This window comes from Venturia canescens, chromosome 3 (assembly GCF_019457755.1).
Source record: "Venturia canescens isolate UGA chromosome 3, ASM1945775v1, whole genome shotgun sequence".
Lineage (NCBI taxonomy): Eukaryota > Metazoa > Arthropoda > Insecta > Hymenoptera > Ichneumonidae > Venturia > Venturia canescens.
In genome coordinates, this window is record NC_057423.1 from 10,655,266 (window position 1) to 10,682,451 (window position 27,186).

The 27,186-nt window shown below is 35.7% G+C and overlaps 4 protein-coding genes across 7 annotated transcripts; 2 read left to right on the top strand and 2 right to left on the bottom strand.

Annotated features, from left to right (window-relative positions):
- Nucleotides 1-230: 230 nt before the first annotated feature.
- LOC122408406 (T-cell immunomodulatory protein) lies at nt 231-5,431 on the top strand. Its single transcript, XM_043415181.1, has 4 exons — nt 231-556; nt 1,472-3,040; nt 3,539-3,846; nt 4,580-5,431. Exons 2-3 carry the CDS (start codon nt 1,493-1,495, stop codon nt 3,800-3,802), a joined length of 1,812 nt encoding a protein of 603 aa, XP_043271116.1. The 5' UTR covers nt 231-556; nt 1,472-1,492; the 3' UTR covers nt 3,803-3,846; nt 4,580-5,431.
- Cdk5 (Cyclin-dependent kinase 5) lies at nt 3,951-6,991 on the bottom strand. The gene is made up of 7 exons (XM_043415183.1): nt 6,854-6,991; nt 6,256-6,344; nt 5,990-6,183; nt 5,344-5,431; nt 5,072-5,243; nt 4,550-4,761; nt 3,951-4,333 (listed from the first exon to the last, which is right to left on the bottom strand). Exons 1-7 carry the CDS (start codon nt 6,957-6,959, stop codon nt 4,226-4,228), a joined length of 969 nt encoding a protein of 322 aa, XP_043271118.1. The 5' UTR covers nt 6,960-6,991; the 3' UTR covers nt 3,951-4,225.
- A 65-nt stretch (nt 6,992-7,056) lies between these two features.
- On the top strand, nt 7,057-13,083 carry LOC122408410 (uncharacterized). 4 transcript variants are annotated; one of them, XR_006260486.1, is made up of 4 exons: nt 8,469-8,965; nt 9,088-9,237; nt 9,763-9,876; nt 12,364-13,083. XR_006260486.1 is itself a non-coding variant. In XM_043415186.1 (3 exons), exons 1-3 carry the CDS (start codon nt 7,287-7,289, stop codon nt 12,754-12,756), a joined length of 522 nt encoding a protein of 173 aa, XP_043271121.1. In that variant the 5' UTR covers nt 7,057-7,286; the 3' UTR covers nt 12,757-13,083. The 4 variants fall into 4 exon arrangements, 3 of the variants coding, with proteins under 3 accessions (XP_043271121.1, XP_043271120.1, XP_043271119.1); XM_043415186.1 differs by lacking the exons at nt 8,469-8,965; nt 9,088-9,237 and adding an exon at nt 7,057-7,301; XM_043415185.1 differs by lacking the exons at nt 8,469-8,965; nt 9,088-9,237 and adding an exon at nt 7,388-8,104.
- A 276-nt stretch (nt 13,084-13,359) lies between these two features.
- LOC122408412 (uncharacterized) lies at nt 13,360-27,080 on the bottom strand. Its single transcript, XM_043415189.1, has 5 exons — nt 27,062-27,080; nt 26,567-26,656; nt 22,718-22,784; nt 17,334-17,457; nt 13,360-13,770 (listed from the first exon to the last, which is right to left on the bottom strand). Exons 2-5 carry the CDS (start codon nt 26,624-26,626, stop codon nt 13,545-13,547), a joined length of 477 nt encoding a protein of 158 aa, XP_043271124.1. The 5' UTR covers nt 26,627-26,656; nt 27,062-27,080; the 3' UTR covers nt 13,360-13,544.
- Between the last annotated feature and the right edge of the window lie 106 nt (nt 27,081-27,186).

Sequence of the window (27,186 nt, forward strand, 5' to 3'; positions counted from 1 at the left end):
ATACCCCTACTTCGGACCTCGGGACTATGTCAGAAAAACGTTTAAAAAGAATTTTAATCGGAGGTTAGAAACGGTTCCTGAACAATATTGCTGAACAAAGATCGCGTACGCTGAATATATATTCAGTCAGACCGAGCCAAAATACTTTTCATCCCATAGTACGGTCGATAAGTCAGGGCCAGTGTTTAGCAAACTTCCAGTCCATTCCAGTCTCACGACGTGCTCATCGCGGCGTTTGCATGAGCACCAAGCAGCATATACCAAGCGACTAACAGCTGATTTCACATTGACGTCTTGTAGTCTTGTTTCTTTTTTCCAGTAACACGGAGAGTAACTGCAATACTGAAAATACGTTTACAGACGAAACGCAACAAAAGATAACGGGTACAGTGAATCAATTCGGATTCTTGAACAAAATAATAGGTGTGACGATAATACTGAGGTATAGTGAAGATCCAGAAGGAAAAATGGTATTGGCTCCGAGTTGACTCATTTCTCATTTGTCAACGATCGTCATTCCCACGCCATAATCTCCACTCTCTCTGTTATATACCAGGTAATATTTGTCAGTTACTACGTAGCATTATTTTTTTGTTTATTACTACATTATAACCTGTCATAATGTTTAAATCCCTCAACATATTTCAACTCTGAAATTCTTTATACCAAATACATTCGTTTAGTTATTTACATTGTGTCTTTACATTTGAGATGTGACCATTTTTCAAACGTGCTCGTATTAAAGTCAAATTATCTGATTGAAACCAACCTTTTATATGCTCGTGTGTAGGCGAGTCAACGTTATTCTTGCCTGGAAATGCAGGTTTATTCGAAGGTTTCCATACAAACTCCTTTTATTTACTTCTATTTCTCAATGTTCAGTTTTCTCTGCTTTTCAATTTTAAACATAACTTTGCGGTGAATGACATTTTCGGAAATGTTAAAGTGTTCAATTTTTACAACAGTAATACCCTTCAATTAAATTGGTCAGGTTATATACAAGTTTTATACATATAAAAGGAGTATAGGTTCAACGAATTTAGACTTTAAACTCGTTGATAGGTGGTGGCATTTAATAAAAAATTAATCATTTCAACTATTACTACCATCATTGTTATTAATGTTTCCATGATAATTTATATGACATAATCATTCATTTATGAAACAGCACTTCAGTCAATCCAGTTATCTCCAAGCTTTTTTCAAACTTCACAAGCAGCACAAATATGTTCATAGCGAACTGATAGAAATGATAATTGAACTTACGTTCAATCAGTTTCACTGTGATTTCTAATTGTAACTTTAAATACAGATAATCTTTCTATTCCGACAGTACAAATTTTGACATCTGCATTATCCACGCATTCTATTATATTATTGTGAACAAATTTGACATGGTTAATAAATATAACATTTAATGCGATGTGAAGAAATTCAATAAATGAATTGATGTATATGTTTGAATCCGCAGATCATGTGAGCGTAATTCACCATGAATCGCAAGTATGTAATTGCAGCGTTTTTGGTAACGCTGTTGTCATCGATATCTTGCAGCGACATAACGCGAGCGGTATTCGGTGACGTGTTAGATGGAATGCCAGCGGCATTTGGTGACTTCAATTCGGATGAGTTGACAGACGTCTTTGTGCTTCGAAAGGAGCGAAAAACACTTGAAATTTTATTGGCTTCGGACCAAGAGCCTCTCCTCCAACCAAATGTGAATTTGAGTTGTACGTTCAAGGATTTTGTGACGAGCGTAGTGCCGGGGGATTTCGATGGGGATGTTTTTATGGATGTTCTGGTGACGACATTCAACAGAGAAACAAAAGCGATGCGAGCTCATATTTTGTGGGGTGGCACTGGTCAGATTAATTGTCCTAACGAGACAGATCCGATGGTTGAAATGCATGGTCAACCATTAACCGTGGATTACAATCAGGATATGATAATTGATCTATTTGGTTTGAACACCGAAGATCAACGAACGTTCTGGATATTCAACAAAAATCGAACTTCTCCAACAGCCATACCGATGGAGCCCAGTCATGAGCTTCGTACTCTTCTTCCAATAAGAAAGCCGCACGCTAATGCTTTCCTTGATCTGAACGCTGATTTTCTCCCAGATCTCGTTGTAACAACGAAAAAGTATTTTGAAGTATGGCGTGGAATTTCAAACGGTTTTGTATTCAATCACACCATAGAACTACCTTATAACATAACTAATCGCACCTCGTTTCCTGGACACATCGGCCAATCGCTCTACCTCGACGTGGAGTTGACAGGGAAAATAGAATTAGTCTTGCCGATTTGTACAACGGCTGATTGCGAGTCGAGTGCCATAATGATTCACAGTGACGGTGTTTGGCACAATCTTGACATTAAGTTCCAGGACAATGATCACGTTACGTGGGGCTTTGTACCGCACGACGCGATCTCTCATCTGTACACCGATACCATTACCCTTCGAGGTGGTGATTTCAATATGGATGGATATCCCGACTTATTGGCAACTCTTCGATCTCACCCTCGCAATCCTGCAAACTCACAGACTAGATCGTTTTTGCTACTCAACACACCGTGCAACACGTGCGGTGATTTTAACCGCACTTTTCAAGTTCGATGGAACGCTCTCAGTCCCTTCAACAACGAAAGCGTCATGGCTGTTTTTTATGATTTTTATCAAGATGGAATTCTTGATGTTATCCTCGTTGAATTTGACAAAACCAACAACAATTACAAAACAGCCGCTTTCAAAAACAGTCTCGACTATGATGCCAACTTCGTTAAAGTTATGGTACTCACTGGTTTGACGAACAGCAAATATCCCATTTCCCCTGGCACCTTGGGCAAGAAGAAACGAACTTACGGGACCAATTTACCTGGTCCTTCCATTGCGTATAAAACTATCACGCAAGATGGCAGTCCAAGGAGTGCTATTGCGGCACAACTACCACAGAGTGCTCACTTTTCACTTAATTTACCATACACGACTTTTGGCCTTGGCAGAACTCCTAACTTTATTGATACTTTAACCATCGGGGTAAGTTTTATGTAGATCAAAAATCCTATGATAGTAATAAATCATTTGAAAACAAGGAAAAATGGTTAATTTCATGTATAATTGAATAATTTTCAACGATTTGTTCGGTGTTATTACATTTATATTCTCAATATACAATGATTGTTTTAACTCAATTAAGACAGAGGAATCTTTGGAAAAAAAATCATTAAAAATAAGTAGAATTTGAGTTTGAAACTCAATTTGAACGTATAAATGAATAGAAGCGGAAAAGTGGGATAATGAAGAAATAAAAAAAAACTTAGAACTGAGTTGTGTGCATGGAAATAAGACGTGAAATTTCCTAAAAGTAGCAGCTGAAGTATATTCAAATAGTGAGATTTATTATCGATTAAAAAAAAGAAAATTATTCCAAACTTTTAATTTCAACGGAGCATCATATTTTGAATCGATTTTTTTCTCAGTACGCAGTAACAATTTGAATGCCATTTCTTATTTAAAATTCAAATCTGTTTCCAGGTATCCGGTAAGTTGCGAGAATGGCCACAAATAATCCCGAACTCACAGATGGTCGTGATACCAAATCCAATCAGCGAGCCCACGAGATGGAAGGCTCAGTTATTCGTCACACCAAGCAAGCTTATTTTACTGAGTGTCATAGCACTTACAGCCACCTGCGGTTTAATTGCCGTGATAATCATCGGTCTTTATTGGAAGGAAAGACGAGAGGATAAAATCGAGAGATTACAAGAGGCGCACAGATTCCACTTCGACGCTATGTAGATACCGTCAATTTTGGTGACGTCTCATTACTATGGAACGTTAATGTAATATACAAATATATATCAATATCTACATATATATATATATTTAATTTAAATAAAATTAGCTCTGAGAGACCACGAACTGTCGTAAAATCATTAGTGTTGGCTTTTTCGTGGCAAAATTGAGATTTTTATTCATTATCTTTGGACAATTGTATATAAAACAGGACTTTCGAATAATCCTCGCAATTTGATTAACGCACCGAGCGCTCAGTATAATAAACAATCTTTACCGGACTGTTGTTTTTGCTTTCTCTTTTAGCAGTTAACGGTTTTTTTTGTTTCTCATATATTCGTTCATATGAAATGTTCATTTATCTTTTGGTCACTGCGCTATGCGCGCTACGTGCAGTCAGTCGAACTATTTATAAATAAAAACGCGTTATTGGCATCGGTCGTTTTTGAGGGCCGGGTTTAAGTCGCTAAAATAAGGATGTGCCATTGCTCCTTCTGCTGATAACCGAAGAGCTGGATTGCAAACTAATAATCTCTGAAAAAAATGAATCGATTTGCGAATAATGTTTATTTAAAAACTTCGTAAATATTTAGAAGTGGGCCCTTCCTCAGTAATGACGATATTTTTGCTCTTGAGCAACAGCTTGAAGTTTGAAAGCGACCATGGACTTTTTTTAATAAAAATCGTTATCCACTTCTAAATATTTACCGAAAATTGCATTCAGTTAGTATGATTCATATCCAGTTTTACCTGAAGTAGATCTTTGCCTCTGATTGTCAGTTTCGGAGTGACTTGAGCGAGTCCTTGAGAAACATGGTAACGAGGAAATGATTTGTAATCCGGGAGAGTTGTCAAATCTGGCCAGGTTTCCTCGGTCGGTGTTCCCAACATTTTGAATATTCTTTTCAACTGATCATCCACATCTGACCCCGGAAATAGTGGTCTGCCTGCATTCGCCAATTCTACGAAAAGGGATTATTCATTAATCTTGGTATTTCCACAAGTTTTCTGAATGGCACCAAATTTTATCACAACATCCAGATAAATGAATACAAAGATTGCTGTGATAATGGTTTTGACAAAATTCGTGAACTGAAAATGTCAAGCATGGAAAAAATCGAAATGGAAGAAGCTAATAAAATATTAAAAACAAAAATACTTTGTTTTAATCGTAGAGATTAAGAAAGAATTATTTCCTAGCAATTTTAGATTATATCTGAAGCAACATTTTTCAGCACAAAAAATCCAGTTTAGAATAAAAATCAATCTCACCAGCGAATATACATCCCGCGCTCCACATATCTATGGACGTTGTGTAAAGTTTTGCTCCAAAGAGAACATCTGGCGGACGATACCAGAGAGTGACAACCTCGGCTGAGTAACATTTAACAGGTATACCAAAAGCTCTAGCTAAGCCAAAATCTGCCAATTTCAACTCGCCGTTCTACCCAACAGAAAAAGATGCACAGAAAATAATGAATACCTCCACAAATTGCCAATAGATTTACATCTGAATGTTAAGGTAACACAAACGGTTTTCTCACCTTGTTGATAAGTAAATTTTGTGGTTTGAGATCTCTGTGTAACACATTACGGCTGTGACAAAAAGCTAAGCCGCAAAGCAATTGATACCTGATATGGAATTAAACCAAAATTTGTTAGACAAACTGGATATAAATTTGGAGAAAAAATAAAATGTACAATCGAAAAAATTGTATATGGCAGAACCAATTAGAAATGGAGAATTCCTCATTGAATATTCAATCATAAGAATTATTGATTCTAACACTATTCCAGAAATTGTTCGATTGAAATCACACATACCATATTTCATATCGTTTTCATCTCTATAAATGAATTTTTCAGTATGGAAAAGATTGGTAAAGAAAAGGCTTTTATTTTTATTACCTATTTTTGCATGGTAGCAATACCCGTACTACCAAGAAACTCGGTAAAACATTGAAACATACACATTGACAGTTTTTTCGTCTACTAACCAGGAGTTCACAGAGTTTTATACTTTCTAAGGAATATGGCAACCAACTATGAGAATAGTTAATCTATTGTAGGGAAGTCATTTTGTCAAAATGTGAAAGACATTTTGAGATAAGTTAATTTTTTCAAGTCAATTGTGCTATTTTACGTTGGTGAAAGTTGGTCTGTAATTAATCATTATAATTATAAACTTACAAGAAAGATTTGACAACGTCCAGATCTATTTCGCCGTTAAGACTATCAAAATACTTCTTAAGATCCTGGTCACAATGCTCGAATACGAGTGTAAGCTTTTTGTCACTGTGAAGTACATCGTAGAGACGAACTATGTTTTTGTGTTTCAACTCTTTGAGCAGGCAAATTTCTCGAAGAGCTGATGAGGGAACACCCTGAAAATTGTATTCCTATTAGAAGAAATGAGTACAATAATTGAAATATTGAGCGAGTATTTATGAGCAAACCTCGTCATCTTCATCGAGACGAACTCGTTTGAGAGCAACTATCTCGTGTGTTTCACGATTTTTCGCCTTAAACACCGTTCCATAAGTGCCTGAAAAGAAAATATTTATTTAAATATAATTTTTAAAAAACCCACAATAACAATGCTTTGATTTCATTGCCTTTGGGATCTAAATTAACCTAAAAAGACTTCACCAAATTGCTAAAACGAATTTCAAACAAAACCCAAATATTAGACAAGAAATTGAGTTGTCCTTGGACCCACAGGTGAACAGGAATCTCGAGAAATACCATACTCTTTATAAAATTGATTTCCTGTATACACTACTCAATGAAAATATGTTTCGATCGACTGACGAACCTACTGTCGAACTGGATAATTCAAAATATCTCGAAAAACTTCGCTATTCTGTTCATCCTGAACCAAAAACAAAAACAAAAAAAAAAGAAAACACAGATTCTGACAGTTCGTTATATGCACGCGAAGAGGCATTACACCGATGTGATTTATACTTTGGATTCCATTTCAAGCATTTATAACATTTGTAATGGGCATGAAAAAAACAACGGAATTAATAAGAAATAAGAGAGAATCCATACCTTCTCCTATTTTTTCAAGCTTCTCATATTTTTGCATATTTTTTGCGGTTCCACTGGGCGGAATGTTACGCACAGTGGTTAGCGCTGAACCAGAACGGCGAAACATGGAACTAAAATGCTTTCTCAGTTATATCAATATATATCTCTCTCTATACCTATTTCTCTCCCGTAATCGTGTTTACCAACGCGCAGCTTCGTCCTATAATTGTTCTAGAAAAAAAAAGATAGGGGCTGCTTTTATCCCAGAATCATGCATATTATTACTATTATTGAGAAAATGTACAACGTTATCGATGCTGTAGAATTATTCAAGATTCACGTATAGAAATGCAAAGACTCATGAAATATATTTATAAATTTTTATTCGCGCTTATAATCGGTAGGGTTACTAAAATAAATCAACTATTGAAAAATCCATGAGCTAAACCGTCCAATGTTAGAAGTGGAGGTAAGGTGGCTAATTTGAGATGATTCCCAGTTTATCTTATATATTAAATTGTAGGATTTTCTCCAACAACTTCATTAGATTTTTAATTTCATATTCTCATAAAAAAACTTCAGTCCAGTTTTTCATGCAAGCATTTATATGATGAATATACAAAAAATCCACTCCATAAATGTTTTTTTTCTTCATTTTGTAATTCTACTTTGAAAAATTCAACTACACTATCAGATTTATGATAAAAATTAGGTCAAACATCTGTTCCGTAACGCATATAAGAGGGTAAGCGAAAAAAGTAAGGTTAACATAATTCCACACGTTCGAAATAGAAAGAGAAAAACTGAATTAAGAAATTTCGAAATCGGTAGCTCCCGAAATTGAGTATTGAGCAGATGCAAGTACGCGAAAGTGTTTTTAACACGAACGAATGAATTGAATACAGAATCTGATAACACAGAGGCCCAATTTTAATTTTTTCCCCCATTTACACACAAATCAATCTTTGCCGCGGTGGTAAGAAAACAATTAGTAGCAGAGGAGAAAAATGATTTCGTCTGGCTGCTGTATTCAAGCGGTTCATTTACTCATGTCACCACCTCATCATTATTCGTAATCGATTGGTTAGATTGTGATTGTTGCTAATTAAACGTTCTGTCAGTGTCAAAATTGAACATATCTTGTTACTGATTTGTTTAGAATTATTGTGTGATAAAAAATCATTGAAGATGATACTCCCGTTGGATTACATATCGAACAGCATTGTTTTTATGCTTCTAAATTTCACTATTGCCATGTACACATTCCGACGAGTAAGTTTCGTGTTACTTTCGTACATTTTTCAAGTTTATTTTTTCTATACTGGAAAGTTCACTGCATTTTCGATGACTATACTCCTCACAGTTTTTTGCCGTTATGAAATCACACTATCAACTAGTCGCTGAAATCTCAGAGTTCAATTCAATTGTGAGTTCAGCTATGATGGAGCATCATGTTTCTCAACCGTTGGCAGTTATTTTGGCTAATGAATCACATTTTAGGTTCGTCAATCGCGTATGAGTCTCGATTACATGAATAACCAAGTATCCGAAGCGATGAAAGAGGTAAAACTCACTTAATTTTTCAACTCAATTGATCACTAATCTGAAATTCCGGTATATTTCGTTCGGACCGAACTCGCGTCACGAATCGGCGCACTCTACACTCAACAAAGCGTTTGAATGACCGCTACAGCGGTAGAGGTCGGGAACGAACTTGAGTCTTTCGAAATGTTTACACCGCGAAGAGATTATGGGAACAGAATATGGGAATAAAATAAAACGAATGATCTTTCGTCGGTAACGATTGCATGACCAGATAGTGAACGAAAATTATTTACCCAGTGAAAAGAAGCACGATTACAAAATTTCGTACATTAAAATATAACTCTTTGTAAATTTTTATATTCGTCGCTTTGGAAATAAAATTACTAACATAAACTGTTGAGCTGGAATAAGCACATAGATGGCGCCAAGTCCTGATCGGAAAGAATGTTGAAGTTATACGAGCTAGGTGGGACAAATGGTCCCAAGGCTCTAATTGTTTTCTGTATTTATTTTGAAGTTCGCGCACACCAAAATTATGTACTCTCGGCTAGAAGGGACAGAAGACTTTCTCCTTTTTTCTACCTCTATGTACATTCTCAATAAAAAAAATAATAATTACTACGTAATTGCACTCGTTTATTGGGTCACCTTAAAAATACAGTGAAACTTTCGTAATTGCTGACTTATATCTTCCATTCTTCTCTTTATAGAAATAATTGTCAACTAATTAAGGTGGTAACGTTATATCATTGAGTGACAGGACATTCATGTGAATTTGTGTATTGACGAAAGCTCATTATGCAACTCGTACTACTAATGAATTTGTAGTACTGGATAATTAACTCGTCATAGTGGGCAACGTACGAGTCAGTTATTTTATGTGACATTAGATTTTTGTAATTCTCGTAGCATTGAAATACTGCGGACAAATAAAATATTTTTATCGTGAAAGAACAACGTCAAATAATTAATGCAAGTGCGAAAATAATATTGAAGGAAATCATCGCAGTGGAAATGGACATTTGTCTTCATAAATATTTTTCGTTGCACTTACTGTTGTAGTAATTTAAAAATAAAAAAATAAAAAATAAAAAATAAAAAATAATTGGTCATTAAGGCCTCAAAGTTGTTTTACAGCCAGCAGACTGTTTTGTATATCGAAGTTGTCAATGAATTTAAATCGAACGAATAGAAAAAATGGTCATTTGACGCTATGAACATTTAGACAAGCACAGCATTGGGAATTGGGATTTCTTAGTATTTTCAGTTCTTTCTGGTTCCTGGAGAAACGACTTTAATTATGTATAATCAAAGGATATCGAAACGTTCGATTTTTAAGTGTGACTTTCATACGGAGATTCTGATTTATTATATTTTTTCAACAGATAGAAGGTGACATTGGAAAAGAGCTCTACGTAACCCACAATTTAACAAAAATCAGTTCGAAAATGGCCATGATTTTGCGACGTTTCAATGCATTGGAAGAAGGTGTCATCGAGGTAGAGAAAAATTGACAATATTGAAATATTTATAATCAAATAATATCACAATACGGAAACTTGGTCAAAAGTTGGTTTTTTGTTCTGCCGGATGAATTTATTGTTGTTTGTTTCTCAAAGTTATCTTCAAAGCGTGCATTTTTTAATGCCGAGAGCACAAAAAAGACGGAGTTAGCAAAACCGTATGAAAATTCGTTTTGGTGAAATTCACAAATTCGAAGCTTGTGAATTTGTAAAATTTCAATGGTTTTACGACCGTTCCAGCAGGCATCGAGCGCGCATGTATCAATTTCATACCAAAACATTGAATAATTTCATCAGGAAGAAGTTTGCATGATTATGTAACAGAACCGACAGATTCCTACTTCATCAGATTAAGGAGGAAAAATATTAGATTTATTATTTTAATATATTAGATTTTATTATTGCAAGTTACTGAATAGAAAATTTGCGTGAATTTTCTTGAACAGCGCTTAATCATGTGTGAAAAATTTGGAGAGGTTTCGCCGACCGGTAATCGAGATATTAATTGTTGAAAATTACCGGTTAAACATGGGCTCTTATGGAAGCTTTAAAAAAATTGCGAACTGGAACAACAAATATCTCAATTTCGAGACTGTGAATCATCGGCATATTTCGCCACCTGAGTTTTCTATTTTAAAAATGTTATTGTGCAAACTTGGAGAATCATTTTTCCATAAGATATGCTTGAACCTCCTTAAATCCCGAACTTTCATGAGCAGCACTGATCAAGAAGCAAGTAATATCAATAACAATGAAATTTAATTACAAAAACTCATCGCTTTGATAGAAATAAAATGAGATATAAAATAAATACTTTTATTGTTTTTTTTTCTTATTTATTTTCAGGGGCTTTGAGCTCTAACTTTTGTGCCCATACTGCCCCGCCAGTAAGGCAGATTCCTTACTGACTCGTGATGCATATACAATATTTACATTTCTCATTTTGCTTTATATTTAATTAGTTAAATATTAATTAATTGCTTTAGATTTAATTTACATTCAATCAAGGTCGATACCAGCCCATTCCGCGGTTCCGTGCATCTTGTCACATTGCCAAAAAACGTTTAGAAAATTATGATTACATCTTATTCTATTCAAAGACACTATCGCTTTTCTGCTTATACACAGTTTCTCATACCACGGCTTTGCGTCATACTCAAAAAATTTTTCAAAGTGTTTTTTCCCTTTGATTTCTTTGGTACTTGCGTGCAATAGTTTTTTCCTCGGTCTTCATCCCGACTTCAATTTGGAAAATATATCCGTATATGGTACAAGAAACTGGCAGTCTATCCCCACTCTGATTGCATTTTTAGCTCCTTCATTCACTATTTCATTAAATCTAACACCAACGTGGGCCAGTAGAATCCAGTAGAATTTTATCCTTATACTATTTTCTACGAGTTTATACACATGTTCCTTAATACTACTAGTAATCAGGTACGACGTGGGCTTTTCTATAACTGTGTATATCAAATGTGACCCCTCATTCCCAGTCAATTTGTTAACGATGTTAACGTACAAAAGTCTAAATAATTAGAAATTGATCAAATTTGGTGATAATGTTGTTCACAACATCAAGTGCGAAAACACAATTTTTTTCAAAATTTTCTTCTGCTTAATTATCGAGTAATTACGCATTAAAGCAGATTTCTTATGCCCGGAATGTGCACCTATATATGTGGAAACGCTATGCTTATACACGTGAACTTTAGTGATCAATTACTCGATAACTGTACAGAAGAAAAATCTTAAAAAATGTGTATTGTCAAATTTGGCACTAAAGAATATGTTGACCAAATCTTATTAAATTCTTATCATTTTGAAATTTTTTATGTTTTTAGCATGGTTTAAGGAGTTTCGGTACAGGCGATACAATGTTGCCATGCTAAACCATGCTAAAAGCATAAAAAATTTCAAAAAGTTCAGAATTTTATAAAATTTGCTGAACATATTCTTTAGTGCCAAATTTGACAATACAAATTTTTTAAGATTTTTCTTCTACACAGTTATCGAGTAATTGATCACTAAAGTTGACGTGTATAAGCATAGCGTTTCCATATATATAGGTATACATTCCGGGCATAAGAAATCTGCTTTAATGCGTAATTACTAGATAACTAAGTAGAAGAAAATTTTGAAAAAATTTGTGTTTTCGCACTTGATGTTGAAGAACATTATCACCAAATTTGATCAATTTCTTAATATTTAGACTTTTGTACCGAAACTCCTTAACATGACAACATTGTAAGCCTGTACCAAATATCCCACGTCCCCATGGTGGCTTAACAACACTAAATATTGTTACATTACAAAAAATCCGAATGTCATTTTCAGACAATTTGATTCGGGACCATATTTGTTATAATTTGCTTGCATTATTGATAAAAAGTGTGAATAAATTTGAGCTCAATGAAAAAAAAAATAAATAAATAAAATAAAATAAAATAAAATTCTTCGTCACAGCTGGTTCGCATGGAGCACAACACGGAGAGCATAAAAATCGAGACGCCGAGTGACATAAACACCGAGGTGAAGAAGATTCTCGTGGCAGCAAGAAAGAAAGAGCGAATTAATACGGGCGAGCGTCCAAAAACGCCGAAAAAAATAAAAATATCAACGTCAACGTACCACGCTGTGAACGAGTCTCAAGTGCAAAATCCTTTGACGAAGTTTTCTGCCATCCAACCATCGAGCCGTGGTAAAATCGATTTTTTGGAAATCTCTAATTCCACGATGTCCAAGGGTGAGAATCGAAGCTCACTGGAAAAGCCGCTCGTGAAATTATTGACTGAAAAAAAAATGGAAAACCTTTCGCAGCCCATTGGCTTTCGGCCGTCTTGGAAATGCGAATCGTAAAAGTGATGAGATTTTTTCATATTTCCATGTCCTCATACACCCACATTTTTCCTTAACTCATTCAGTTAAAGGGAATCGAAGTATGTAAAGAACTAATCGAAATACTCGCTGCGCTATGCCATTGTTCAAGTTCGTTTTATTATTAACATCTTCATAATACATCATATAATTCATAAAATACGTACAAATTAATGCATCGCCAACATCGATAATCAAAGTTCAGGTTCCTTCTCCACTGGGATCGTCTTCCCTCGTTCGAGAGCTCACAATTCAACAATAATGCGTCACAATAATTAATAACTTCAATTTTGTACGTAGATTTATTAACCAGTTACTCATCTTTTTGAACGATTTACAATATTTTTTATAACTCTTATTATTCCACTATAAGAGGACACAATTTTGTTCATAAACGATTAATAAACTATCGTACGTACATGTACGCCCAATCTCGAGTACAGATACGCTCCGAGTTTTTTACTTTTGTCGTTCGAAGACTATTTTCTTCATACTGGGCGTCGAGACGTTCTCGCATCTCCAGATATCTTTGGGCATGCACGACACAAATTAATTCTATTCAGATTTGACAACTCTACCATCAAAATTTATTTATAAAATACTCTATGTCGAAGTAAAACTTTACTGAAAAAAGCCGACTTGGCTGTTGTGATTGAATTCGATTTTTAAGTTAAAAAATCAACTCGATTATCACTGCCAAGTTGGTTATTCAGTGGAGTATTCCTTTTAAATATCATTCGTTATTCGGAGTATAATAAATATTTGAATTATTAATTAGTGTTGATTGCACCGTTGAATCCGTAATCGATCTCGTCAAAATCACCCTTTCCACCGGTATGAGAAGCCACTTGTTTCGGAATTTTTATCTCATTTTTCTTAACGAAACTGTCCAACTTCGTTCTATCGATCACGTCGAAATTTTGCTTCGGAAGAACTCTAGCAAGTACACGAAAACATTCTCCAGGCTTCGAGTACGTCGTTCCGGTTTTTGGAAACCTACTGACAATCAAAGTTCGATGCTTAGTGATGACCATGTATATACGGTTTTAGAATTTTCAAAAAATCGATGTTTTTATTGCATTTTTCGAAAGTATATATATTTAAAAGTATCGTACTCAAATTTTATAAAGATCTGAACAGTTCAAGTGAAGTTTAAATGCGTTTTTCTCGAAATTACGTTTTTGAACGGCTCGTTGATCAAATCTCCGAAAGTACTCGACCGATTCTTACCAAAATTTTACAGCGTATTCTTTATCACTATAACTATAGCGCGTATCATACGAATTTTAAAATTTTGAGCGGATCTATTTTTTTTTTTGTAAAAAACGATGAAAAAAATCGTGCTTTTTCGTAGTTTTTGGAAAAACGGCTGCGATTTTGTAATTTTTGAAAAAAATCAAAAGTCGTATGATACGCGCTGTAGCCATTTGCCTATTGAATCTAAAACCATTTTTATTTTTTTTCTTTGATCATCCATTCCAGAGATTTTATCAACAGCGTATACTCATCTTTTTTTTGGACCTTTCTTCTCCCCCATTTTTCTGTACGAAAATTGAGTAAAATAAATACAAAATAATTTTTTTTGTGTATTTTAAGAGTGCATTCTTTAGCCCTAACACTTTTTATATCCATATTTATAATTTTTACCGGTCAAAAAAATTCGTGAATATTGTCTTTTTTGCCCGTCATATGAGGGTAAATTCCTTAAGGGAAAATAGTATATTACACACCTAGGGAGGGAAAGTAGACTACTTCAAACCGCGGGCAGAATTGTCACCCGAGCCGAAGGCGAGGTGGTCTAATTTCACTCCCGTAGAGTGTATACTATTTTTCACCACACATGCACCGAAAATTCAACCTTCCGATTTCGGAAAGTTGAACTTTCGGCGCAGGTGTGGTGAAAAGGTCGATTTTTTCACTGCTTTCCCAATTGTTTTTGTGGCAGTGCTCTCTGAGGATTCGTCTTGACGTAAAACATTTTATTTTCTTCGAATACATCCCCTTTAAATAAATCGGCGACTAGGCGATGCGTGTGTATACGTTTGGGTGCATTGTGTGCGTGTGTGGATACCTAACGATTAGAAAATTTTGTTTGGCGCCCGTTCTTCCATGTACGTATTCAATCGTATCAAACCGTTTCCAGAAGTGTTTTTATCGTTCATCTTATTTACGATTCTCGACGTATCGTTGCCGCTCATTCGCGCCAATCGTGCTCCTCCTCTCTTCGTTTCTGTCTTTTTATTTCTTTATTTTTTTTCCCAATGAACACAATCACCATGGAGGGTTCGTCGTGCATGTTAGTTCATCGTAATTGATTACGATCCCTTTGTTTTTCTCTGCTTTTTCAACCATTGCAAAGATCGTTTTGGTCCTTAACTTACGAAGCAAAATGACGAAACTTTGACGTGGCGAAATAACGAGTATTTTTTTTGGATACCGTCGCATTCTTGTTTTACATTCACACCATTTTTTTTCTGTTTTACTTTCGTAAAATTTTTAAACGGAAATTTTAATAATGTTCCGGTCTCGGGAGTGAATTAAGGATAAACTCTTTTCGTATCTCAGCTCAGTTGAACGAATTTTTATAACATTTACAAGAAAAAATCTACTTGGTTGACTCTCTGTGTACAATTCCTCGGCAATTAAATTTATAATTTAAGTCTGAGAGACAGTTTCAAGTCTGAAGTGAATTAGATGAATTTAATGAGAGCCATTGTCACAGGTGGTCTTTTACACAACCGTGCTGAAAAAAACTCGATCTTTCTTTACGACCAACGATCAAATTCTTATTGCACACGCCATACGATGCTTTACTACCAATTATCTGACAATCTTGTCCCTAGTTCAATCAGTTGTGAGACTTTTCAATTACGGATAAAAGCAACAGAAATTATTATTATTTGACGAGCATGAAAAGTTCTGTGACAACTGGAGTTGGGATTTTTCACCATAATTTTTCACAATTATCAAAAATACTCTCCATACTGGACGGTCTAATTGATTAACGAAATTTAATGATGTGTAAAGCGAGACAACGTAAACGAAAAGTTTTGGAATTAAATGACTGCAGAGTTCGAGTCAAGTTTTCTGTGGATTTTCAATGAAAATCTGATAAAATAAGGAATTGGTGTATTCCCGGTTAAAGATTATGCTTGTGAGAATAATTGTCGATAGAAGAAAACTTCGAATTGGGCGATTTTCCAGGCACCACATAAAAAAACGATCCAATAAAAGAAAAACGTGACAAAGGGGTCAGAACCTCTTTAAGTGTCGAATGAAAACTGTGCTGAATCTTTTTTCTTTTGGTGTTACGAGCTATCACGCAAGTCTTTTTTGGCCATTTACGTCTCGTTGTGTTCACAAGCAAACCTACTTTGTTCCACTCCGCAGGAAACGACTCCCCGAAGACCACTTTCCTTTCGATTTCATCTCTTTCTTGGCTCACTCAACGATTTTTCGCAAGATTTTTACTTAATACTTTTATTATCATCGAAATTAAATTCAATTTATTCCTCATTTGCGTAAAATCTCGTAATTTCTTTCAAAATTTAAATAATCACAGAATAATATTTCGTGAAGATTCATGCCAGCTCAGAGTGTCGTTACAACGTTTTTTCGTCTAATTTTTTTGCGATTAATCTGCAACATTTCTCACATGCTAGACTTACACGAACCACCACATACTCATTACATCACTGTTATGAATTTTAATAACGTCATTAGAGATGCGAAACCAAAAATTTAAAGCTCGATCTCACGAGGTGCAAAACGAGGTGATACTGTGCAAAAATTCATGAAATATCCAAGCTCGAATCCTCTGCCAAGTCATCTTCTCGGAGTGCATCTGAAGCATATTCGAAGGTGATTTGCGCTCGAGGCAAGACGCGCTGTTCAGTGCACGAGCCTGGATAACAACATTTTCTTTGAGAGAAGAGGATCGATTTCTTGATGCACTAGGGCGATATTGAAAGTTTTGGAAAATTATCCGAGGAGCGTGAGTCTTCGATCAAGTCTATAGAGGCATTCGCTATTTTTTCACTCCCATTCGTCAAGATACGTAACAGTTATATCGGTATTGGAGCGTTCGTGTTGCAGGAGAATGTATTCAGGAAGCTTCGATTGGCGGGTCAGATATGAATCTGATAGAAATTTGTGTTCTAGGTCACTATTCGTATCTTTGATTTGTATGCAATCGGCTGTCACGATTGTTAAATGAATTTCACGATTTTTACAATTTCGAAATGAAATTTACGATTTCGAAATGAAACAGTGGATTCATTGCTCTTCGAGATTTCATAAATTGAAAAATATCATTGAAAGATATTTTTGTTAGAACTCTCCTACATTGAAGAATTTCAATCGTTTATTTAGGGAAAGCTGGAGTGTGCGCACGAGAATAATTTTCTATGTTCAGATGATTTTTTACTTTCCTGTTTACTAAACGAAAATCTCATTTTTATAATCGAGTTTTGAATTTGAATTACAATTTATAAATTCATTAAGTTCGCTTTGACAATAAGAATATTTATTTGAGATTATTATGAAAGGCTTGAACTCACGTGTTCGGATCGTATTTTTTGCTCTGTCCGCACGTCGCTCCGGATAAAGAGTCGAGACCCGTGCGTTCGTATTTCACGAGACTGTTGTCTTGGCGAGGTCGGTAATTTGATATTTCCGAATCATCTACATAAAATGGAATAAATATATAAATCAATCACGTAATCAGAAAAGAACGTGGCACACCGAAGAAGTGGATTTTTCATGCTGTTAAATAGCCTCGAATTCAACAGCCTTCGGTTGGAGTCTTTAAGTAATTATCGTCTCTAGAGAATCCTCACGAGATCGTGAAGAATTCATGATTATGGAAAAAACCAAGAAAATCGAGTGAATTTTTGTCATGGTTGAGAGTCTGTGCACTTCGAATCCACTAATTACGATGTGGCAGTATGTCAGGAATTATTATGGAACCGAAAATACGCGGACAACTGGGATTTCCAAATACATATAACGTAATTTATTTAAAATTTCATACAATCGAATGAATTTTCTCAAATGATAATTTTCATAAATCAGTAATGCGCATATTCATGGCTGAACGGTGTTGGCTCTCGTCGTTATCGTGGCGATTCGATGATCCGTTTACTCCTTTCCCGAAGCTCGTAATATTTCGATCGTTTGCGTCGAACTTCATTTGACCCTGGATTCGATGGAGTTCCCATTTTCCGCCACGCTCGTATGTCGTTCAAAGAGCGTTTTCACGGTCATCAGAAAGCATTCTGTAATCTTGCAGATCGCCGACGTCTCTCAGTAAGTTACCACCGCCGATGTGATCGAGGTTTCTCTGTTGGACCGATTGGACCGCGGAATTTCTTAGCGATTTTCCTTGTTGATGTTTATTTGCTTGACCAGCTTCATTGAAGTAGGGAAGGAATTCTCGTCCGGAAGGATAAATTCGACCATTCGTAGTTCGAAAGTTTTGGATCCACGGAAATTTGTGATCTTTTCCAAATTGCGAGTCCGTTAGTAAGTCCCCACCAGGGTGGTCATCGTACCAAGATTGTACGTCCTTAGGATCAATAACGAATTGTCTACCTCCCGTAAAAAGCCCAGAGTTTTCATCGCCCACTTTTGCTCCATTTGGCAATCTACTCGGACCAGATTTCTCGCCCCCGATGCGATCCAAATTCCTCCGCAATTTCATTATTTCCTCTTGAGGAAGTTGCGATGAGTCTGAAAGATGATTCAAATAATTGTCACATCTCTGCGAAGAAATTTTTCAAAGGGACACAAATTTCCGATTAAATCTTTCAATATTTTCAACAAGTTTCATCACTTTTTATCACTGACAATGAGTTATGCTCACATTCGATAAGAATAAAGAACAAAAAACAATCGTTTCAAGCGCTAACACATATTTAGACATAATTAATAAGCATGTGTTGCTTACCTCAGTGCACGTAGCTCCTGCCGATGAAATCGAGATCTTTCATCGTTAATAACAAAACAAGGCAATGTTAAAATACAGTCGACAAATAATAAAAGCGCTACAAAACGTTTAGTAAACATTTAACGAACACAAGTTTAAACACTGACCGATAAATCGACTACAAGAAATCACGAACTTTTATCAAGCTGGATCACGAACAAGTTTTAATCCTCCGAGGAGAAGCATAGAGTTAAAAAAAACGATTCTCCGTTTGTGGAGAAAATTTCATTTACACGAAAAAAACCGATACTCCAGAAACCCCTCTTCCGCTTTATCCTCTCCTTCAATATTAACAAAAAAGACACTAAAGTAAGACGATCGGGCTGACGGTGACGAGTAAAACGCTCGAGAACTGAATAACGAGCAAGAGGAAAACGTTAAAAAAAGAGGCTCGATAGAAGCTGATTCAAGAATTTGCGGAAGGAATAATAGGTGAAGTGGAATAATACTCTGAGCGTGATTAGAAGGATGCATAGCGCCTTTGATCACGCGATTGTGAAAAAAAAACGAAACAATAACAAGTACATTGTTGACGTGTATATTATGGAACGCAATGTTCGGAAATTCTCTAGGGATTCGTCGTTGAAATATTCAACGTAGAGACCAAATCGATTAGGATCGCTATTTCTACTGTTTTATCTCTACGTTTCATCGGACCCTGTTACGCGTGACTCTGAAAAGTCAGTTGATCATTGCGATCCTGGACGTAATGAGAATTTTTTACTCTTTCTTCGTACACCGCCGGGGAATAAACGTTAGTCGAATCAAAAGTGACCTCTTGCCAGGAACCTCGTGATCTTTCTTTACTGAATACTCACGGAAACGAGCACGGAAACTAATATTTACCCATCAGAGCGAAATTATATGAAATACATTTAAATTCCGTGTAACGCATCCTTCATTGAAGTATTCGCGAACTAAAAAAATCGTACGTACTTGTTCAATAGTTTGTACATAAAATCGAAAAAATGAGATTTTTTCGCTTGGACTTGTCCTTTGGCATACACAGCCGATTTAACATTTGTTGTGCAATTTTGTTATTTGTTATAAAGTTTTGTTGTTTGCTGTACAATTGATACTTATGATATTTATTAATCTAATTGTAAGCTAATCTTTCCATCAATGAATCTACGAAAAGAATCTTTTTTTTAATTTAAGAAGTTTTCTGGGAGAGAATTCCAGAGAGGAAGGATACTTCAAAGTACAAAAACATTGTTTTAAATGGAGAAATACTAATTTGTACACAGTTTATGCTCTAAGTCTGATTGTCGAAATTTCTCAGCTCTGTACAATGCGAAGCTCGCATCTGTTGTCTGCAACGAAAATTCCATATTTTTTTCCATTTTCATATATTTTCCTCCCACATGAACCTATAGAAAGGTGAAAAAATTTCGAAATTCTATATTTTTAGCGAGTTTGAAAAAAACGCTTCTAAAGAAAAAAATATCACGAAAGAAAAACTGTAAGAAGTTGGTGAAAAATGGCGAAAGTACGTCCACTACCGGAAGTACAGAATTGAAAAATTCATGGAATTATTCGTTTGCATTGTAAATCGATTATTTTGCTGTGATCGAGCAAATGTACGGCCAAAATGTGGCAGCATCTTATGAATTTTGAATAGTCCGCGTACTTGAGTGCATCCAGGCACTGCTGGGAAAATACGTACTGGCCACACACAAAGTTTCGAGGGAAACGGTTCTCGTTGTCCACTCTTATGGAAAATAAATTTATATTAAAATCTCGTTATCTTGGTAAAGAGAGACGAATTTCGTTCAGGAACTGCATGAAATATTGAATACGGGGAGAGCACCTCGAACTCTATGCTTGAAGATGCTGTCAAATTCATAGAATTTTTTTCAATATTAAACGATCGTTAAATAAAGTCGAATCAGGGACCAAAAATATTATTAGTGACCTTTCGAAGTTTCCAGTTGTCCCGGACCTCCTTAATCCACAAAACTTTCAAACACGGTTCCAATACTTCTCATTCCTTCTGGTTGAATTTTTATTTTCCCTGCTGTGGACATACTTCCGGGGTTTTACGAGCCCTTTCCATCGCCGCGACACCAATTTTCCCTCAGTTTCGCTGTTCCTGTTTCCGGTTCTACGAGAACCCCCCACAGAGCGTCGCTCACAGCGACTCGATAGAGCTCCATTTGCACGACGTCCAAAGAAAATTGAAGCGAACGTGGCCAAGCGGTCACCCATCCCGAAATTGCCCTTGCACGACGCCCCTTAATTTGGGAAATTGTCGAAGCCACGCACGGACTGAGCGCACCCATCACCGCCCTACGAAGTTTTTTCATTTATTTGACATCCCGCAAAATGGCGAAGGAAACACTTCAAACTACAACTTGCCTCTTTGCGGATCTAACACAATTTTTCATCGTTTAAAAAATTCATAAAGTTACACAACCTTTTATGTATAAACGTCGTACAGAATTTAGCCAAGATCCCGAAAAAGCAAGTTCGAAGCCCAAACTATGTTTGTGCACGCTAAAACGCGAGCGCGTAGTAAACTGCAAGGGTCGGACAGGTCCGGCATACGAGTAGCAAAGTGCCTTTTCAACTACAAGTCTACGATTCTCGTGTCATCTTAGGTTCCAGGATGTGTGTCCCTCAATGAAATGTTTTGAGTGCAACAAGGAAAATATTCGCTCGCTTGTCCTAACTTACACGATAAATGTGCTGGTGCTTACTTTTTTACGTTCCCTGTAATGCAGTGTACCAGAGCTTTAAAAGCAGCACCATTTCCGCCACGCTACGAATACTGCTGTAGTCGCAATAAGTATTTGATGTATTAAATTTTTTGTGTATTTTAAGCGTGCACTCTTTAGGCCTAGGACTTTTTATATCCATATTTATAATTTATACCGGTCGAAAAAATTCGTGAAAATAGTCTCGTTTTGCTTATCTAATTAGGGTTGACCCCTTAATATTAAAAAGTTGGATGGGGTCAAAAATTCCAACTTTTGATACTTCGCAAATATTTGATGATGGATAAAGTGACTTATAATAAAAATTATCATAACTCAAGTCATGATCGTTAAAAATAATGTGCATTCGTGCCTGTTGGAGAGAAAAATGCAGAATAGCCAGAATCATGGAGATTTCGACAATGGCGTTAACGAGTTGTCAAGAAATGAAAGCGACGTTCCTGACAGCACAACAAAAAACGAAATGGACATGTGGACAACGTACGCAGGATGATTCAATTGGGGAAACAGTGACAAACCGAGATAATTTAACTTTTTTTCTCTCATGGGGCAAAAATATCATTGAAAGTGGTTATGGAGCTTGGATAAACGCGTGTATTTTGGTGGGTGGTACGATTTAAAAGCAGCGTGTAAAGGGGGATTGGTCTATTCCCCTGAGTTGGGAATTACACTTGGTTTGGAATTTTGGTTTTAAGCACACTTTGTTCTGCCCTCATCGTCCTGCCCTTATTAGCTTACCAATCTCAAGTAATAGTCATATAAGTTCGGGAAAGTTGGCCATTTATTTTGAGATGCACTACTCCAATTAGCTCTGACGTTGAATGTTTGAAGATGCTCAAAGCTCCGGTGAACCCACCCCACGAAGTATTTCGGTTATTTCCTTTGTACACGCAATACAAACTCTCGGTGACTTTTTTCCTTTTTTTTACTTTTTCCGTGAGCGTGGATTTTTGGGAAAAGCACATATTATAATACATTTCACAATTAACGAAGCACTCGGACTTTGGAAAACGTTGGAAGAATTAGCGTTATTTACAGCTTTCGTCACTAACGAATAATGAATTACTAGATTATTCGCGTGCCGAATAATCCAGAATTGTGAACTGACGCGTCTGTACGCTTCGAGTATCACGATAACGGAATACATCATTTTTTTTATTCACGCAACAAATAAATTTTTCATCAAGTTAATAATTTTTAGAAAACATGTTAGATACAATAAAACAAGGAGGTCACATACCGAAAGGGCCATTGAACATTCCCAGCGGATATCCCATATTTGAATCAGCCAAGGGCGACATCACATTCTGAAATCAACCAAAAATACGTTTTTCGATCAATCGAATGTTTCATTTTTTTCCAAATTTCTTATTATCATAACATTTTTCTGTGCTAATTCGTGTGAGATCGATATTTGTGCATTATTTTTTCTTTTATTATGGAACGTGCAGAGTTGGGAGTAAAAACTTTTAAGGATATTTTTTTTATTGTCACTCCTGTTTAAAAGCACGTCCAACAATAAATATTTTATCTGCACTGATACCAATAAGAAAAGAATGTTCCGAGTTATCGAATGCAAAGGTATACGAAGCCAGTGAAATTGATGAGTGTCGCTGTAACCCAGTAAACTCGAAAAAACTTTAATTTTTATTCCAAAAGCTATTTTTCATTCGTACAATTATGCAAAACTAACTTCATCTGGATGTGAAGTTGAGATCGCGGTCAAAGGAGCAACCCTTTTCCTTCGTGTCAATATCGCGTGGGAACAAGACGTCACGTTCCCTCGTGTGTCTTTCATGTTTGACAGAATCGTAAATTATTAAGAAAAAAAAACCATTTAAAATCATATGAATGATTCATGTCATGAAGAATTTCAGCGGTACCAACATATTGCATAAATGTTTTTTTTTTTACCCCAGAAACCTCGACTTTTCTCAATATGTAGATTTTTGAAATGCATTTAATGTTAGAAAGCTCTTTAATCGTCAGGAACGATCAACCTTTGATACTCTTGCTCTACATTAGAGACCAAGGATATCCACTGTTCCTTCGGTATTTGAAAGGAACATTTTTTTTTCGATTCAATATTTTTTTGAACAGCGAATTCATCATAAATCTCAGTGCAATAATATTCTAGTCGTGCTATCCCATCGAAATGATTTTTTGCACATAACTGAACAATAGTTGGACAAATTACTATAAGAAATGTGAGATTTCCATTGATTCTTGAGAGTGAGCATACATGTAATGGACGTACTTTCGATAAGAAGTTCTTTAAATAGGAACGCCCCACTGAGTGAAAATTTGATGAGATATTATGGTCTGCAATGCCCTCATTGTATCTCAACTGATGAACGAAGAAAAATGATAGAAAAATGCGTCATTGAGACGTAGCTTCTGTAACGTTTTTGGATCTGATTATACGGAAATTAAAAAAACCTTGTTGGCCTTCCGTTTCAGCTGAACAAGTCTCATCAATGAATCGATAAATGTTAGATAATAATTCGACTGTGTGATACTTTCAATGATTTTTGCGAGAACCGAGTGCATTCGGTAAAAATCAAATATTTTACTACAATTAAGATTGAGAATGGCAGTTGTATGTCTTTATAATTATGATCGTTTCGCATTTCCAAGCACAATTTGTTTAGGTTTCGAGCAGCAGATTAACCTCTGCATATTTCTGTCTAAACGGGTAAATCTTTCAATGTTGAAAGCAGCCCTTCGCGAATGATTAAATCTCGTTTTCACAGAACTTATCTTCTCAGATGATTGCGTTCGATTAATCGAGGGGGGGGGGGGGGGGCGATTAATGTGTGTACACTAAGGCACCTTTGCTCAGCCGTTTTCATCCAAAAATGGATAATCTTAAATCGTCGTCTTCAACGAGTTTGAGTTTGGCTTTATTTACTGTTGGATAAATACTGCATGCAGGACTCGAAATCGCTGATCAAATCGTCCTGATAAGATTGACTTGTTTCGAAGGACGAATAAATGATCGATGTGATTGGATTCAATTGTCGTTTGTTTGGATTATTCGTTCGTAGATGTATCGATAAAAAGGGCCAACACACACGTGGAGGTGGTTCCACTGATTTTGGGGAAATATGTTTTTTGAGAGACTTAAGGTAGTTCAAGCACGAAACGATTTTCTTAAAGTCTTAAAATTTACAGAGAGTTTCAATGGACAGTCGACTGACGCTCATATCAAATTTTAAAGGGTTCGTCTTATTGAGATAAACGTGTTTAAATATGAAGAAAATTACATAGGGTTATAGGGACTATGCGTAAAAAATCGTTCATCTTTCCATATAACGAATGAACGCTTCTTACGAAGTTTATGAAAAAGTACACAATAAAAATGAAGTATGTAATGAAGGTTTGGGAAAAAATTCGAAACGATTGTCTTACTAGGAATAAAGATAAATTACATTAAAGGTTGAACGAAATTGGCAATGAGCACTCGTGCCTCACATTTGCTTATTTCAGCATTTTGTTTCTTCTTGGCTTGGCCCATTGCTGTCATAGCTTTCTGTCTTTTTATTGACACTCTTTTCTAGATCCATTTCCCTTTGTGTTTTCCCTTTGCGCTCTCTAATCCGATTTTTTACATAAAAAACTGTAATATTTTTGTCAGGAACGAATAAAATTTCGGGCTCAGTCAGTCAATGGATACCCGTTCAATTAATGGCTTGTAATTTCATTCGCCAAAAAATAAGTTGAGAAAATGTATTTACAATTTTGAATAAATAACTCTGACATTAATTCAGAGTGATAATATTTTTGATTAGGAAGTAAAAATTTACCTACTCTAGACAATCATACAATACGACCCTTCGGGCACGATCTACCTTAACTTCTACCTTCGAGCCTCTGCAACTTTATATGAAAAAAGTTAATTTCCCAGTGGAATCGATCAGACTTTTCATATCAATTACCTCTATCGCAGAAAGCTAAGGATCATTATACTTCGTTTCCCAATCATGATTGTTTCGTTATCAGAGTATATGGAATGCGAAAAATTCTTTTCTCGGAAGAGTTCTATTAAGAATCTATAGGAGCAGAAATTTTCGATTCAACAGGATGTAGGTAATTTATGAATATGCGTGCATATATATATTTCAACGATCTGCATGCAGAGAATACGTAAGTCATGACTGCGTTGTATTAGTATGCATGAAAAAAGTTGTTGCTTGTGCATATAACTTTATCCACAGGTAGTGGTTCGGCTGTTCCGAGGGACAACCTTAATACAGGGTGCGTACCAGTCCTCCGGACATTCTCGTGAATTCTCGTCGTACATTCAATTTTCACCGCGATCAACTCTTGCTATATGCTCCAATCACAATTCATTTTAGGATGATTCATAATATATGCACATACCTGAAGACAAACTTGTATAGAGTCTACAAACTAATGAGGGTGATACAAGAATTCAGATCACCGGACCACAAACCGAGCTGATAGTATCGCCTGAAGTATCCTCAATATTTCTCATTTTTCGGAATAAAAATTATTCAGAAAAATCTACTCAAACTCTCGACTATATTTTATCGAAATTGCAGTAATCAACTGTTCGTATAAAAGAATTGAAAAAATTCTTGGACTACGACAAATCAAAGGACAAACTATAAACGTCTGCAGTGTATCACTATTGGTAAATTTGAAACCGGGGAGGCTGACATTTTTTATTATTTCCATAAGTAATGGGGTTTTAAGTTTGAGAAAACAAACGATAAAATCGGGCATTTTCGTACATTTTGGTACACTTTCGTACACTTCTGCATGATTACCATATTTTTTTACGTTCCCAAATGAATTGACAGACAATTATTTTTCCACTTGTTCTCAAAAAAATGCTTCTACATTGCCCTTTATTCAGCTTTGATTGCCCAGAACGTTATGAAAAATCAACGAAACTTCATTTTCTCTACTCTCTTGATTTTCCATTTTAAATACCAATTCAATTTTACCTTTTGCAACGATTTTTTAAAACTTGAACAGAAAGTGCTAGCAACTTGTCCATTTTTGAATGAACTTCGCTCATTCTGAAATCTTTTTTGTTTATAAAAGTATGACTAGTACTTACAGTCCTGGGTTCTTCGACCGGTTCAGCTTCATCTGGCGCAACATTAAGGGGGCTAATCATTAACGCAAAAGCTTTTCCAATGGCCGTGATCTATAAATAATTATATACAAATAGAATATTAAAATATATTAAACAAAAAATGTATGCAGGAGTTTTTTTTATGGTTATAATTATAAATCACAGTAACCACGTCGCAGCAAACTTTCACCATTGAAATAAGGTTTTTCCAAAATTTTCGTTTTCGTCGTACTGCATTTTCACTATTGAAATATTTTTTTTAACACTCGTTATGACAACTATCAGATTCTTGGAGATTTCGAATGAAAAATAATAAGTTATAAGTAATGATGATTTGCTATGATTGCTGAAGAACTTTCGATCATTTGAGTGTTGTTGCAATACGACTAGCTCAGCTACATAAATAATAGGTTGGAAAATTGGAATATTTCGTGCTCTATATTCATTATTGTTTGTAGAATTTTGGCAAATACTTACTGTTTGAGTTTTCGCGTTTGTGAAGATGTCTGGGTGAATGTTCAGCAGTGCACCAAAAATCTTCGCGATTTGTCGGAAGTTCTCCACCTGCACGTGCACAAATATTATCTCTGGGTGACTGGGAC